At 45.6% G+C, this 17,500-nt stretch overlaps 2 protein-coding genes across 2 annotated transcripts in view; both read right to left on the bottom strand.

Moving 5' to 3' along the window:
- LOC134075946 (gap junction delta-3 protein-like) overlaps positions 1-11,191 on the bottom strand; it is a 45,701-nt gene extending 34,510 nt beyond the window's left edge. Inside the window, exons 1-3 of the mRNA XM_062530973.1 lie at positions 11,108-11,191; positions 7,207-8,302; positions 5,543-5,992 (exon numbers count right to left, since the gene is read on the bottom strand). Coding sequence (XP_062386957.1) covers positions 5,543-5,992; positions 7,207-7,531 — 775 coding nt within the window. The 5' untranslated portion in view covers positions 7,532-8,302; positions 11,108-11,191. The remainder of the gene's footprint in view (positions 1-5,542; positions 5,993-7,206; positions 8,303-11,107) is intronic.
- Positions 11,192-13,941: 2,750 nt separating this feature from the next.
- top2a (DNA topoisomerase II alpha) overlaps positions 13,942-17,500 on the bottom strand; it is a 23,492-nt gene continuing 19,933 nt past the window's right edge. The window contains exons 30-35 of the mRNA XM_062532516.1: positions 17,032-17,199; positions 16,047-16,251; positions 15,501-15,556; positions 15,162-15,275; positions 14,687-14,901; positions 13,942-14,240 (exon numbers count right to left, since the gene is read on the bottom strand). Coding sequence (XP_062388500.1) covers positions 14,091-14,240; positions 14,687-14,901; positions 15,162-15,275; positions 15,501-15,556; positions 16,047-16,251; positions 17,032-17,199 — 908 coding nt within the window. The 3' untranslated portion in view covers positions 13,942-14,090. The remainder of the gene's footprint in view (positions 14,241-14,686; positions 14,902-15,161; positions 15,276-15,500; positions 15,557-16,046; positions 16,252-17,031; positions 17,200-17,500) is intronic.

Raw genomic sequence — 17,500 nt, 5'->3', positions numbered from 1 at the left:
ACACACACACACACACACACACACACACACACACATTCCCTTCATTGTTACAGTAGGTCGAGGTCTTGTTGTGTTTGCTGCATGCTTTTAAAGTGTGTAGCCTCAAGGTTGTTGTGTTGTGTTGAGAGGAGCGCGAGGCGCAGAGACAGTAGCGCGCTACACATAGCCATTGTCCTCCGTAACACACACACACACACACACACACACACACACACACACGTTTGCACGCACAGTAGTGCGCTACACATAGCCATTGTCCTCCGTAATTTGTTCCGTCGGATTCTGGGATTACTGCGATTATGTGGTGGCTTCCTGTGGGAAGGCTTTGGGATACCAGAATCATGACACCACAGAGCCGTCTCTCCCCCTCATCCTCACTCAGGAGATCAGGCAGCGCCGCACGCCCACACAATGCTGCCACCTAGTGGCCACAAAGGGATAAAGTGTTCCCTGGAGTTGCTTTTACACACTACACATTGCTAACACACTGAAATGACACGCATAGCACAATTATTTAAACGGACACACAGAGAGCAAAACCTCTTCTCAAATCTCCAAAAGTCTTTCTGCTTTACACACACTTTGCAATTCAAAATGATACTTTTTAAATGCACTGAACATGGTTCTCTGCATAAGACACAACATAAAGTCACATGTTTGAGAGAGAGACAATATATGTGCCATATGGCCGAACACCGCAATAGTTAATTTTTACCACTTCAATCAGGAAGGAAGCACTATGAAAACACCACAGATGAACACCTTTTTTTTTACAACAAAAATTAAGCCACTAAACCTGGGGTTGCTTTTAAGGGGAAATGTGGATTTTGGTCTCATGGTCTAATTTGAAATGATGGATAGTCTGTTGAATGGAGCACATGTGTAAAGGTGTTGTGTCTAAAGATAGAGTACTGGACTATGACCATAAGCAGCTCCCACAGCCATAGCTGGATCATCATGGCCACCTCTATGTGAAAAGTACCTGTGTTGCATTCTGGTCATGAAAAAAACCCCACTATACATTTATTTAAATCACTTTGAATAAATAATCACTTACTTCGCCACACCGACTACTGGTATGAAAACAAGGAAAGTTGGATTTGAATTTTGCCCATATTCACATGATGACTTGTCTTTATAAACCATGGAAACAAGATCATTATTGTGCACTAGCACTTTATTGTGCACTGCACTTTCGTATGCACTAGCACTTTACTGTGCACTGAACTTTAAATGTGCATTAACAATGCACTTTAAGCATCAAGATGCACAGCTCTCCTCTTGCACTTACATCCAGAGGTGGAAAACAACAGCTTCAGTGAGTAATTTTGCCCATATTCACATGATGACTTGTCCTTATAAACCATGGAAATAAGATAACTAGTGTCCTTGATAACGTGTTATGAAATTCATAGTATTTAAACCACTTTAAATAAATAATCACTCACCACTAAATATTGCCCATATTCAGCATTGAGTTGTCCTATAAACCATGGAAACAACGTCACTTCAGAAAGCAGTGTCTTTGACAGCATGTTATGAAATGAACAGTATTTAGATGTAAGGGCTCAGTTTGAGTGATAGCAGTGTTTTGCTATCACTCATTCTAGAGCAGATCAGGTGGGCTAAGATGTCTCATGTCTGATCTTCTAAGGTTCCTGATTTAGCCAATGTTCCTGACATTCTTGCCAGTTCAGTAAAAAATATCACGACTAGTGACTAGGCCTGTTGGAACGAGAGAGGTTATGCACGATCATCTGCTTGCTGGAGAGGCTGATGAAGGAAGGAAGGAAGGAGGGGAGATTTTAATGGCTTTATATCCTCATTCCTCACACCTGGATGTGCTGGCATCTACGTGTATCGAAACCCACTGAACCGTGACACGTGACAAACCCCTGGTGTATCCTCGTTCCACAGACTGACTGGTGTCTTGCTGGACATCAGCATGTTTCAGTTAGACTCCAGGGCCTGGCTCACAATACCAGGCCAAAGCTGATTTTTTTTTTAAAAATTGTCACTTTAGGTGACACATATCTGATGTCTGAACTGTAGATTATTAGCACATTAGTCTGGGGAGTCTGCGCTATAGTAGACCTACTACCGCACAGGAGGCATGGTCAATGGGCATAGTTCAAATGACTCTCTACACATTTGGATAGTCCTTCAACCAGTTAGACCAATGATCCGGGTGCACCTGGTGGATAAGCCAGTTTGTGATTGGTTCCAGCAGACGTGGACAGGGAGCAGGAGAGATAAATGTGCAGGTTTCCAGCCTGAGCTGCAGGGAGAAATCTAAATGGCCGGCAGATCAGGCTGGGTTTACCCAGTCTAGTGAACACACACACACACACACACACACAGATCAGGCAGGGTTTACCTAGTTTATACTGTATGAAATGTGCAAGTCACATGCAATCTAAGCATATCTATTCTGAATACAGGTATGATGTGCAGTGTGACATGCAGTCTGTCCAGTTAGGTCAGAATACATGCCACCTTCACATTCTTCCACATGCTAGCTAGCACCTACCTCTTCTCAATGAGACGTGGTGTGGGAACCAAGCGTTCATTTTCTCGTATTTGAATGAATGCTCAGATCCGTTTATTGGGCGCCACGGATGTCTATTCAAATGTGTCTGGGCATAGCTCATCATCGTCTTGCTTTCCCCCCTGTTCTGTGATTGGTCCCCTATCTGAGGCAAAAATTCAGGCTGCCTTTAAATAGCAGCGTGAATCAATTCGCGCACAAGGCAGCATGGAAACACGCAGGCTACATTCTAGACGGAAATTCGTCAATTTTGCAACAGTTAGCAGAATTTCGAATTTTGAAATGGCAGAATTCCAAACATTTCACTGCACTCTGTCTGACTAAAGAGAACTATGAAGATCAAGATAATAGGGCGTTTTCTTCAGTTCTATATTCACCTTATTCCACCATGACCATTTCAGAAATGTATTTTCTTCCTCTTTGTGTGCAAACATCCGGTCAGCTACTGTAGTTAGAGTGAATAAGCTTCGTTGGATAATGCGGCGGAAAAAAATAAAGGCTAACTTGGGAGGAAATAGAAAATGCCGTCAGGAAGTCAGATGGCATGATTGTACTTAGCCACCCAAAGCTATTCACCATATGGAGTAGTTGACGGGTAGATGATATGCGCCAGTGGTCATCTCAAAAGGACTCTGCAATCTCAGTGCATCGCAATGGATGTACTGCTGAATGGGACGTTTAAACACACAGCGGATCATTAACATTATTGTGTGCAGAATAAGGTCGATAATATAAGATGACCAGATGTCCGAGACCAAAACTGGGGACATGATCCCAGTTTTTCTGCATTTTCCCGGGGACAGGCAACCAAAAACGGAGACTGTCCCCTGAAACTGGGGACGTCTGGTCACCCTAAAGTATAGGTGGCTTGAGTTCAGCCCTGTTGTCCATAACAGGGCCTCTCTCCCTCTAGCGCTCTCTTGTGGCAGGGAGTCTAAACGGAGGGCTGTATCTCACATGTCTGCTACGCATGAGTAACAGGTGAGTTTCAGATAGTCACCCGTCGCCACCTAAGAGTTGTGATTGGCTCTGCTCCACGTCCAGCAGAGGAACCTGCTTATCTCACCTGGTCTCCCAGGTGTGTACGATATTATCTCACTTGCATGGTCTACCAGGTGTGTACGATATTCTCAAGTCGGAAAATTTGCAAAGAATGCAGAAGAACCAGCATCAACTGACCAGAGAGTCAAACAGACTTTGATTTAGTAGCATCCAAATGTCAGGATGCCGCCAGTTGAAAAACTTGAAAACTCACACCTTTCTCTCAAACGGAAAACACACACAAAACACAACAAATACAATTGTATTCCTTTTATTTTAACATGTATTGTCTGACTAGTGCGTAGGAGCTACAGATTGGATAGATATCCTATGATGTAATATCCTGTGACATGAACACTCACTGAATGATAGATGATTGAATGGTAAACGGAGCATGAGCTGCTTGGCTGACTAGGCGCACGGGTACACAATGGGTTCACAATGCTCAACTGACTCTAACCATGTGAATGCCAAAGCAGAACTGATTGAGATTCCTTCAGTTCATCACATTCAGAAAAAGCCACAGGTCTAATTGTTGGGAACGGAATGTCACCGGACTTGCTAGAGTTGGGACCCATCACCATGAGAGGTACAGTATCTCTCAGATAAGAACACCGAGTAACGAATGCAACATGACAGCAACCACATGTGTTCATTGTTCATTCAACGAGTAACGAATGCAATGTGACAGCAACCACCTGTGTTCATTGTTCCTTATCATGGGAAAAGTCTGAAACAGGCGATCACACGTTTATCTGTACAAAGACGAACCACTGAAAAGTTTGACGACCAGTGTTTTAACAATGACGACCAAACGGAAAAGCAATCATGGCGTCACAAAACAGCACCTGAAATGGTTCTGACTGGCATCAGGCTGCTACAGATGGTTCTTGATATCGGAGGAGCAAAAATGTGTAACCCTGTTTGTAAATCTGCTCATTACAGACTTACTTGGTGTTTTAAAGCCCCCAACAGGGAGAAAAAGGAAGGCACTAGGCTTTAGGGTTAAGGTTAAGGTTAGGTGTTAGGTTAAGGCTTAGGGTTAGGGTTAAGGTTAAGGTGAGGTGCCTTGAAGTCGATGGTCTCAATGCTGCCTTGAAGTCGATGACGGGGGCTTAAAACTCCATCGGACTCGTACAGAAGACTCAGCAGACACAGCAGACTGTTACAGTAACTCCAGCAAAGCAGCACCTACGGAGCACACCTCGGTCCCCATAAGGTGTCTGTCCCCATCTCTGATGCTCACTCTGGTGCATAGCAACACCTCGGTCCCCATAAGGTGTCTGTCCCCATCTCTGATGCTCACTCTGGTGCAGAGCAACACCTCGGTCCCCATAAGGTGTCTGTCCCCATCTCTGATGCTCACTCTGGTGCATAGCAACACCTCGGTCCCCATAAGGTGTCTGTCCCCATCTCTGATGCTCACTCTGGTGCAGAGCAACAGCTTGGCCTCTGCACATGGACCCAGATACAGGCAGACCACACAGACATGGCATAGACCTTCACATTTTCATACACACACACACACACACACACACACACACACACACACACACACACACACACACACTCAGACACATGCCAAATTGCCAACATTCTCTCTCTCTCACACACACACACACACTCTCTCTCCCTCACATACACCACACACACACCAAATTACCAACACTCTCTCTCAATCACTCACTCACACTCACACACACACACACACACACACACACACACACACACACACACACACACACACACACACACACACCCACCCACCCCATCACACCATGAGTGTGTCTGTCCTCTGGCTGCTCTTCTTCCCAGTGCTGGAGTTGATCCTGCCACTGCTGCTGCTCCTGCCCAGTGACCCCCCCCTCCCCCCCTTCCCCCCACTGCCCCTGCTGCTGCTACTGCTCCCACTCCTGCCCCTCCCCGACAACAACAACTGCCCCCTCATCCCACCGCCCCTGCTCCCCTGCCTCAGCAGCGCCCTCCTCTGGTCCCCCGCCGCCGCCGCGCCCATCATCTCCTGGTCAGCAGCGTCCCTCTGCCGCAGCGTCCTCTTGAGGCGGCGCCACTTGAGGTAGACGTGGACGAGCTCGGCCAGGCTGAAGAGCGCGGAGAGCAGCCCCACGGCGAAGTAGAAGCAGAGGAAGACGGTCTTCTCCATGGGCCGCGAGGTGAAGCAGTCCACCGTGTAGGGGCAGGGGAAGCGGCTGCAGGGGTACTGCGCCGCCACCCGGAACCCGTACAGCGCCCACTGGCCCACCAGGAAGCCCACCTCCGCCAGGAAGCGGAAGCCCACGTTCAGCATGTACAGACGCATCACTCGGGGGTCCTCCTGGGGGTTCTCCTCCTCGCGTCGCCGCACCAGCGACTTCCTGCTGCCTCGGACGTCATTGGTGCTGCCGCCTGGATTGGGATTAAGATGTTAGCTTCGTTTCTCACACAGTTTCTTTGACAGCATATAGCACTCTATTCATGATGCTACTGTACCACACTACCACCAGAAACTAGAGAGTATAGTTGAGATTAAGATGTTAGCTTCATTTCTCAAATCAAACGAGAGTACAGCACTCCTAGTCATTTGTTTAACTTTTTATTGCCGGTGAACAACAACTTTTGGGCACAAGCACCCAGTTATTAGCCTAATATTTTGTGAGTTGAGCGCGTTCTATGAACTCTACAGCTTCCTTTCTCACCCAGTTTCATTGACGGCATACAGCACTCTATTCATGATGCTATTGTACCAAACTACCACCAGAAACTGGAGAGTATAGTTCCGTGTCAAATAAGCCTAGAAAATCGCCATGTTTCATGTTCCGTTAGTCTTAGTACACTTTCTAACTTGAGAAGAGAAGTTTTAAATGAGAAAATTACCGGAAATCTTAGTCACTTTTAAGCATGATGCTAGCAGGCAAGATGCTAATGGTCTAATACGATTCAATGATCTACAGTATGCTAGGCTGGTGCTAAAAGTGGTATCACCAGACTCAGAGAACGGCTGGATGAACTGGAGAAAGGTATTGTCAATTGAAAATCAATTGTTTAACTCGTGGGGACTGGGGAGGTGGACAATGAGTGTATTCCCTAAATGGTGGAATATCCCTTTAATGAGTTGTTAGTACCTTGTTGCTAGGCCTTGGTCTTAAGTAGTAATAAGTGGTTGTTACCTTGTTGCTAGGCCTTGGTCTTTAGTACGTAGTAATAAGTGGTTGTTACCTTGTTGGTAGGCCTTGGTCTTTAGTAGTAATAAGTGGTTGTTACCTTGTTGCTAGGCCTTGGTCTTTAGTAGTAACTAGTGGTCCGTACCTTGTTGCTGGGCTTTGGTCTTTAGTAGTAATAAGTGGTTGTTACCTTGTTGCTAGGCCTTGGTCTTTAGTAGTAATAAGTGGTTGTTACCTTGTTGCTAGGCCTTGGTCTTTAGTAGTAACTAGTGGTCCGTACCTTGTTGCTGGGCCTTGGTCTTTAGTAGTAATAAGTGGTTATTACCTTGTTGCTGGGCCTTGGTCTTTAGTAGTAATAAGTGGTATTACCTTGTTGCTGGGCCTTGGTCTTTAGTAGGAATAAGCGGTTATTACCTTGTTGCTAGGCCTTGGTCTTTAGTAGTAACTAGTGGTCTGTACCTTGTTGCTGGGCTTTGGTCTTCGTGTGTCGGTGCACAGCATACATGAGGAACAGCATGGCGGGCGTAGAGATGAGCACGATGTGGAACACCCAGAAGCGGTACTGCGAGATGGGGAAGGCCTGGTCGTAGCACACCTGCTTGCAGCCGGGCTGCGCCGTGTTGCACTCAAACTCCTCCTGCTCGTCCTCGAACAGGTCCGTGGCCACGGTGCCCAGGATGACGATGCGGAACACCAGCATGATCTGCAGCCACAGGCGGCCCAGCAGCGGAGAGTGCGTCTGCATGGCCTCGAACAGGCCGCTCAGGAAGCCCAGGTCCGCCATGGCGGCGCCCCCCGACCCAACCTCAGCTCACTTGAGCTCAACTCAGTTCAGCTCGATGTTGTTGACTTGTACAGCGCCATTAACAATAACCATGGTCTCAGTTCAGCTTGATGTTGTTGACTTGTACAGCGCCATTAACAATAACATGGTCTCAGTTCAGCTTGATGTTGTTTACTTGTACAGCGCCATTAACAATAACATGGTCTCAGTTCAGCTTGATGTTGTTTACTTGTACAGCGCCATTAACAATAACATGGTCTCAGTTCAGCTTGATGTTGTTTACTTGTACAGCGCCATTAACAATAACATGGTCTCAGTTCAGCTTGATGTTGTTTACTTGAACAGCGCCATTAACAATAACATGGTCTCATAGCGCCTGAGCCTTCCTCATACCTCAGCCACAGGTCAGACGTGCTTCATGGATACATCCACAGTGTGTGTGTCAATAAAGAAAGACATCAATGACTAAGAGTGTGTGGCAGCCAGGTGTCCGCAACTCAAGCTCAACATGAGGGCCTCTGAACACGGAAGGTTCACTGCGTCAGGAGGAGGGGTTCACTGCGTCCATGTTGCCTCACTCTGGCAAGCGAAAGTGTGTCGATTCTTTCAGCCCAAAGAGTCAAGCGCTCAGAGTAATGGAGTCATCCTCACAGGTGCAGGTGTTGAAGCACAACAGTGAGAGCCCTGGTCAGCCCTGGGGGGGGCACTGGGACGGGGGGGTGTCTGCTGCCCCACAGGCCGTCTGGTAGAAGCCCTCCACACTGCTCTGACCTGCAGGGCACAGAGATGGATGATGAGTGATGGAAGTAAAGGAGCCATATAATAAAGGAGCCATATAATAAAGGACCCATATAATAAAGGAGCCATATAATAAATAGCTAACCCTAGGACCCATATAATAAAGGACCCATATAATAAATAGCTAACCCTAGGACCCATTTAATAAAGGACCCATATAATAAATAGTTTTCACCACTTTGGTTGTGCGTTTAGCGCTTCATGTGTATACATGTAGATAATGACTCATAATAACACATCACATCCCTGCAGATGACAATGACGAGACGCCCTTTCCCTTTGTTAGGACACACACAGGCTTGTTGGACTTGTTGGACACAACATGTTGGACTAGACAACTTGTTGTGTGTTAAGTGCTTGTGTATACGTGTGCTATAGATTACGACTCAGAGTGACACATCACACCCCTGCAGATGACTATGACGAAATGCCATTTTCCCTTTGTCAGGACACACACAGGCTTGTTGGACTTGTTGGACGCAATATATTGTACTAGATAACCCGGGCAACGTAGGCCTATATTTAGTCACAATCGAAACTCAGAAACTGAATTTCTGGCCGCACGCCCCCCAGATACAAGAAACCTGTATAAGCTCAGGGGTACAGATAAAGCATTGAGCATGTCAACATGTTTTTCACTACGTATACTTCTAATGAGGCTCATTACATTTTCACCAGACATTAGTATTAACTTAGGTAATCCACACATATTTAAAAAATCCTAACATTAATGTTCATAAGTAGAGTTATGAGTGAAAAGGTGGAATTGCACAGGAAAAAAATATTGAACATGCTAAGACAAAACAGTAAAGGCAAGGAATGGCAAGGAACAAGCTGGAATAGTTAGAGAGTAATCATCCCTCCTATCTGTCCAAATTCATATAAGCAGGGTTGGTCCATACTGATGGGATATACAAAGGTTTTTTATTACCAAGGTGTCGCACATAGCCTGGAAAATCCAGACCCTGGTAATCTAGAAAGAGTAAGGGTCTGGCCACGAATAAAGTAATGGCCCAACTCGAGGGGCGGCACCAAGCATGCATTTGAAAATCTCACTGCACGCAATTGGATAACACTACGACCAATGACTGATTCCAGACTTCGACGCAATTGGATGACACTGGCAAACTTCTGGCAATATTCTCTAGTGAACTCATTTGTTTACCATAAATAACCCACAAGTTTGCTGCAAATCTGCCACAAACATTTAACTTTTTGTAAGGGAATACTTCCCTGCTGTATTTCTTGTTTATTTCTAAACACTGCAAATTCACTCAGCACCAACTATAGGCACCGAGAAACGTAGAAAAAAAGACATTTCAAGAACAAGGAAAGTGCTTGACATTTTCCGCACACATGTCTGCAGAGGCTAACTCAATATGTAATAATATAATGTTGCATAACTGCATGTTGTTATTTATGATTATGAGCGCCTAATCAATAAGAGTGACTTAGAAATTAACAAAAGAAAAGTACAAAAATATCATTTGTTGGTTGGAAACATTTTTGAAAAACATTTTTGCATCCTTCAGTCAGTCATTTTCATCCTCAAATTGCCATTTCATTTGTAAGACTTTATTACACAATACTGTGGGCAGTAAACTGAACCACACCAGGACATGACACAATTGACCTTTCGCCAGTAGCGTTCTAATCACATCCCCCAGTATAATGTCGAAGAAAGCAGAGAATTATATCTAATGTCATTAATATTAATATTGATATTGAGATTGAGATTAATCTTATAGATTTGAGAATATCATATTTTAGAAATGGAGGGAGTTGAATATATGGCTCAAGTTTCCGTCAAACAAATATATAGCTGACGTCGAACTCATGATAGTTATGGTTATGGTATTTAGCAGACGATTTTGTCCAAAGCAACATACAAGTAACAATAATACAGCAGATAAACTTAAAAGGTGGTAGGCCTAATAGCCTACACTCTTAAACTAATTCGTCCTTATGACACAGAGATGTGTTAAAAAAAATAATGCAAGTTGTGTTATTTTCAACACATTCGTTTTAAAAGTGTACATTAAGGAGAATAGCAATAAACAGAATAATGTCAATTCAATCAATAGCTTAATGAAAATAACTAAAAGCTAGATAATATAAACACCATAACGCATAAATGCTTAGTAAACTGTGCATGTTGAACTTGACTTGACTTGTGCATGTTGAACAGATATGCCTTTAGACCCCTCTTGAAAGACCCAAAACTACCACCGGCACGGAGAGCACTGGCAACTCATTCGACCAACGGAAACCACTGAATCTTGAATTTGAACTAGCGTTTATGGCTGGTCTACAGACGCGCATCAGAAGACCGCAGTGGGGATGAGGTTATACATCACTGAATAAAGATAGCAGGGAGCAGAACCAGTCAGTGTCCTATAGACCAAAGTGAGAGATTTACATTTACTTTTGGCTACTATAGGGAGCCAGTGCAGAGAGACTAGGAGAGGAGTTTCATGTGTCCTCTTTCTGAATGAGTTATAACGATCTTACTACACAAGCAGGTAGGCCAACTAACAGTGAATTACAGTATAGTCCAGTTTGGAGATAACCATATGGCCTTCAAGGGATAGGTTAAACAAAAATACATAAATAGGCTAATGATATTTCAAGGTTTCATTCTCAAGTCCTCGTGCACCATCGAGCTCAACTTGATAGTGAAACTAGCCTACCTTTAGTTTAATATTTATGAGGGTCATTTCACGAAATTAGTTAACATATATCAACATTAATTAAAGCGATGTGGTCGACCGCGCTTACCTGTTCCTCTCATGTCAAACACCTGTTGCAGTCGAAATCATAGCAATGACATTCCACAGACGCACCGCGCGTATTTTGTTCCCATGTGCCCTCGCGGTTGCATTCTGACTCCACGTCTCTGATGCAGCGCTGTTGCTGACAGCCCTGTCTTGATGCACGTTTCCCGTTGACAATGCTATGAGGAATACTGTACACGCACAACGTGAGTTTATTTGAGGGTAAAGTTATTTCTATTTACTTTTAAAATCCGTTTGAAATGTAATTAAATACTTTACGAAGGTTTTGCTCATTTGTTAAAGTAAATAAGCATACTTGCCTCTTCATATTCCTGTGTGAGTAGCCTATGTGTGTGGAGTGTGTGTGTGTAATGGGGGGGGGGGGGGTCATGGGTTTGATTTTTAAGAACATTTATTTTGAATAATGATGATGCAGTATGGCTGAGCGAGAGCGGCACGTGCGTCTCTTGAAGGCATGTACTCCCTGCTGAAAAAACCAGCAAGAAACCAGCTTAGGCTGGTAGCTGGTTTTAGCTGGTTTTAGCTGGTCTTTGCCCAAAACACAGTTCTTATTGCTGGTCTTTGCTGGTGTAGCTGGTTAGGCCACCAGCTAGACATGCTGGCGTGACCATCTGAGGAAGCTGGTCGTGCTGGTGTGACCAGCCTGTCGTTTGGGATACAGCTGGTTTAAGATGGTCATGCTGGTGACCAGCCTGTCCAGCTTGACAAAGATGGTCAAGCTGGTTTTCTAGAATGACCAACATAAGCTGGCGTGGCCAGTAAAAACCAGCAATGTAGACCAGCAACACCAACTAAAATGACCAGCTTAAGGTGGTACGACAATCAAAACCAGCTGAATTACCATCATAAGTAAAGCTGGGTAAACCAGCTGAAGGTGTGTTTTCGCGAGAGTTTTGCTGGTCTAGCTGGTTAACCATCAAAGGGTGGTCAAACAAGCTGGTTAACAAGCTGGTCAACCAGCAAACCACCTTTAGCTGGTCAGGCTGTTTTTTTCAGCAGGGCTGGCTGTGTTCCAATTTGCATACTTGTGTTCTTACAATACCTATGAGTGCATACTTGTGTTCTTGCAATACCTGCCATGAGAGCACTAGGGTCAGGGCGCCACAAATGGGCCGGGACGTGCGCAAAAAACTAGATGTACCACATAGCATTCTGTGGGTGTGTGTGTGTGTTCGCTTGTGAGTGTTTCGGGGAACATGGTGTGTGTGTGTGTACACAGTACGTGCATGTGTATGTGTGCATGTGTAGGCCTAGGCCTACTGTGTGTGCATGTCTTGATTGATGTTCGTGTGTGTGTGTGCGTGCATGTCTTTATGTGTGTGTACATTCGTGTGTGTCTGTCTTCATGTGTGGGTGTATGTGTGTACGTGCATGTGTCAGTGCATGCTTTGAACAAACATCATTCTCTATCAACATTTCATCACCACTGCAAATGAGTGGTTAAGAGATGGGTTGAGATGGCCACTAAAGACCAACATACTCAAAACATGTGGTCATCCAAGGCCCTACGGTTCTCAAGATATTTACAGAAAACGGGCCATCCTGCCCTCCTTTTGGGGGTCCGGTGCGGAAGGGGGAGCGATGGATCAAAACAAAAATCAATGGTTCCATGTCATCGTTTTGGGGCTACATTCGATTCGAGCAACAGCTTTCAGTGTCCCGGGAATCACTGAAACAAAATGACTGAAGAAAAAAACTGAGCCGTTCATAATAAATCAATAAATAAATGCTTCTGGAGTGCATGTGAGTTTCTCATGCTCACTAGAAACAATCTAGCGCACACAACAACAAGCTCACAAAAAATATCTTGTGGGCATGCAAAAGTTTCTGGTACTTCACCAGAAACCAATTTTGCACCTTTTTGTCCCTTTAGGGGCTCTGTAGATGACACAGTCTGGCACCATGCACACACCAGCAAAGATTATTTGGCAGAGCAAGATATTTGAGGAGCCACATCTGGGAACATGAATCGCACAAGGGATATCTTGCTTTGCTTAAAAATCTTTATCGCCACATAGCCAGTGTAAACGAGACATTAGTCTCAATACTTTGTGTCCTCTTGAATAACTGAAATTGTTCTGTTCCAACTCCAGAGTTCGAGGCTTGACAGACGACCATGCTCTGCAGATCAACATCAATGCGTCATGGCATCTCAGTCAGATCAACACGGATAGCATTTGCGTTCAACGTGAGAGTACCACAATGTGTCCAAAGGGGAAATGCCAGTGGTCTTAAGTAATCAGTGATATCGGGAGCCTAAATGGTGTTTATTCTGGCGGGCACCTCTTCAAAGCCCCCTGCTAATTACAGGAAGAGTCCGTTTTCGGCCTGGCAGCACTTAACACGCACTTCTAACGACATCAGACGGGACGGGGAAGGGGTCACTGGAGACACTTATGACGTAACTATGCAGGAGACTAGTGATTGAGCACTGTGGAGAGTGCACGCTCAACAATCAAATGCAAGTTTAAAGTAACTAGAAATTGTATATCAACCTTGAGCCACGCGAGTCCGTTACAGTATGGTCATCGTATCTCTGAGGTGCAGGACGCTCCTCCCTCCCCCTGCTTCAGAAGCTAGACCACATGGGCATTCAGGTTGGCCCGATGATGATCGCATTCCACAACTATTAGCTTGTGAATATATAAGAAAATAAGTTGCATGCATTATGCATAAGTTGTGCATTTTTGCTTCAAATGTAAAACATCAAAGTGTGTATAAACGTTTAAGTTAAAAACGTTTAGGTTCGAGTTTGAGGTCATTGAACTGGTTTTATGAGAAACTGAACAGAATTACTAACAGTCATGAGGACGCAAGTAAGTCACAAATAACTAGTTTTATTGAAAAACGTACGTATAAAAACAAACAGTAAATAGGATACAACATATGAAATATTTACAGGACAAGACAAACGAGCAAAACAATGTGAGAGAGACAGACTCAGTGCAGAGAGAGACTAAAAGAGACTAAAAGCCAAAGTCGGAGTCGGAGTCCGAGTCGATCTTGTAAGTGGCGGCCTTCTTGGCTCGGCTGGGTTTACTGCGCTCCACCACTGGGGAGTTCGTCTCAAGGGCGAAACTTTCGTCGTCGCTGTCAGCGTCCCACTTCTTGGTTTTCTGGAGGACAAAAAGAGTGGGGTGAGTGTGAGGCAGCCGTTACAGCTGCCCGCAGGCTGGCCAACATCTTCTGACCAGAACAGTGTGTGTGTGTGTGTATGTGTGTGTGTGTATGTGTGTGTGTGTGTGTGTGTGTGTGTGTGTGTGTGTGTGTGTGTGTGTGTGTGTGACTAGGCTGGCCAACGTCATCTTCTGACTAGAACAGTGGAACTATTCCGGACACAATACGCTGAGCAAATTGATTAATTAATTGATTAACTAATATCTTGAGTATAAATGAAAGCAAGGTTTCAAAGGAAAAGGCTTTAAATAGTACAAATAAACCAGTAAAGATTTGATACAATAACACCACTCCCACAAGATGCAATTTCAACGTGTTAACACAGAATAAATATGAGATGCAAACGGCCGTTTGAAAACCGGTAAACACGTCCTCGTCAACGCACCTTCCCAGCGCCACCCATCTTGCCCTTGATGCGGGCCATGAGGCCGCCGGAGTCGCTCTCAGAGTCCGAGTCTGAGTCCAGCACTGGCTTCCTCTTGCGATTGGCTGCTGCCTTTGCAGCGGGCGGGGCAGGCTCTGATTCGCTGGAGCTGGTGGGTCCCGCCTTTTTGGCTTTGGGCTTGGAGAGCGCGTCCATGATGGAGGGCTGAGCAGCGTCTGTCAGGGGAGCAGGCCATATCCCGTGTTAGACATACACACAGACACACACACACAAACACACACACACACACGGGATCCAGAGCGCGAGTGCAACTGAAAAAAATCTAGGTTGCACTGGTGCACCTGACGTTGCTTGGGTGAAAGCATGCATTTCTTTCGCAAGTTTTCGTTGTAAACTATGTGTGCAATTTTAACAAACAGTTTAGAAATCACACATCACACACACACACACACAGAAGAGAGGCAGAGGGCCATACCTGTGGCTTTCTTCTTGGGGGCAGCAGTGGACTTCTTGGCAGCGGGCTTTTTCGGGGCGGCCTCTTTGGCCACAGGTGCTGGTTTGGAGGAGGGCTCCACTGCACTAGGCTTGGCTGGTGGAACAAGCAGGCAAACACACATACGTTAATAGTTGACACAGACTGTGTCATTGGTCATCCGTCAGTACGGTGGCGTACAGCCTATCTGTGTTATTATGGTGGCGTACAGCCTGTCTGTGTTATTATGGTGGCGTACAGCCTGTCCGTAAGTACGGTGGTGCAGACCTGCCACCTGTGAGCGCGGCAGTGGGCCGAGAGGCAGACAGGAAGCACACTTACCGGCAGCTTTGCTCGGAGCCTTGGGTTTTGGGGCGGCTTTAGTCACCACTTTCTTCCTGCAGAGAGGGAAAGAGGGAGAGAAACAGAGAGACAGGGAGAGAAAGAGAGAGAGATCCTTTATTACAAAACATTAACTAGTGAATTGGATTGATTGAAGAGACAGGAGGGAGAAACTCATGTGAAGGAGGAGACTAATGAACAAGAGCGAGATGTCTCCTGTGAATGAGACTAGTGAAAGAGTGAGATGTCTCCTGTGAAGGCCACTAGTGAAAGAGTGAGATGTCTCCTGTGAAGGAGACTAGTGAAAGAGTGAGATGTCTCCTGTGAAGGCCACTAGTGAACGAGTGAGATGTCTCCTGTGAAGGCCACTAGTGAAAGAGTGAGATCTCTCCTGTGAAGGCCACTAGTGAAAGAGCGAGATCTCTCCTGTGAAGGCCACTAGTGAAAGAGTGAGATCTCTCCTGTGAAGGCCACTAGTGAAAGAGTGAGATCTCTCCTGTGAAGGCCACTAGTGAAAGACAACATCACTCAGTGAGAGCCACTCACTTTGGGGGCGGGGCCACGGCGGGAGAGTCCACATCACTGTCCTGCCGAATCGGCTCGGGAACGAAGTCTTCGTCGTCATCCTCATCGCTGATGACCATCGCCTTCCCACCTTTCCCAGAGGGTCTCACCACAGAGTCATCATCATCATCATCTTCATCATCATCTTTATCATCATCGCTGGAGAAGACGAACTTGGGAGCAGCAGCTACAGAGAGAGAGAGAGAGAGAGAGAGAGAGAGAGAGAGAGAGAGAGAGAGAGAGAGAGAGAGAGAGAGATTTTAGTATATTATCATCATTGTGTATCGTTTTCCATTGACCGGCTTTTTGAACTTATCATATTATTTGCCTTTATATTCTTCTGTTCTGGCAAAGCTTGCACCTCCAGTTGTGCTAATAAAGCTTATGGGGTTGAATTGACTTGTGCAGAGAGGACAGACCTCATGACCTGTTGACCCTTGGCTGGTAGACCACGATGAGGTCATCACTGAGGCTTTAACCACTGGGACCTTCAATTAAGCAGCCAGAGTCCCACTGATACCAGTAAACAAGAGAAGCTTAGGCTTCCCAAAGAGGCTCCAAGTGACATCCTAATCAAAACAGCACTGATTGGCCAACGGAAGTGTGTGTGTGTGCGTGTATGTGTGCATGCGTGGGTGCGTGCGTTTATGTTTGGGTTTAGTCTAGATTGTAGACAGACAGAAACAGGGAGCTATAAATATCAGGGGGTAGAAATAGATCCAACTGCATAAGAATATTGCACTTGGGTCGGAATGCCAGTGTGGGAAAGTCCCTGCCATCTTGTGTGTGTGTGTGTGTATGTGTGTGTGTGTGTGTGTGTGTGTGTGTGTGTGTGTGTGTGTGTGTGTGTGTGTGTGTGTGTGTGTGTGTGTTTGCTCACCCTTCGTAGCTCTCTGGGTTTTCTCTCTGGGTGTCAGACCTCTGTCTCTCTCTCTCTCTCTCTCTGTGTGTGTGTGTGTGTGCTCACCCTTGGTGGCTCTCTGGCTCTTCTCTCTGGGTGCCAGGTCTGGGCTGGGCTCTCCAGCGGATGCAAACGCATCGTCTTCCTCATCTTCGTCGGACCACGGGTTCTTCTTCTTTGCCTCCTTCACCGGCTTGAACTGCAGCGTGGTCTGCTTGCCCGGCTTAGACGCGGCTGGAGAGAGAGAGAAAAAAAAAACACATTTTAAACACACTCACCTTGCAGCCAGACATTCAGGTAGGATTGTGCAGCTCCTGTGCAAGTGTGACAGGACAGTGTGTACACACACACACACACACAACACTACTGAAGACCTCTATTCACCACAAGCTTTTAAATGTACTGATGATCAGCTAAGTATTGATCAATCATCCAATCAATCAATCAATTAGCCAGCTAAGCTATTGATTAATCACTCAAATCCATAGTATCCCAAAACCATCGTTGCTAACTAAGTTAGCGAGGAGAAAGGTGC

The sequence above is a fragment of the Sardina pilchardus genome, chromosome 3 (genome assembly GCF_963854185.1).
Source record: "Sardina pilchardus chromosome 3, fSarPil1.1, whole genome shotgun sequence".
Classification (NCBI taxonomy): Eukaryota; Metazoa; Chordata; class Actinopteri; order Clupeiformes; family Clupeidae; genus Sardina; species Sardina pilchardus.
Note: the sequence above shows the minus strand (reverse complement) of the source record. Positions and strands in the feature narration are given on the sequence as shown.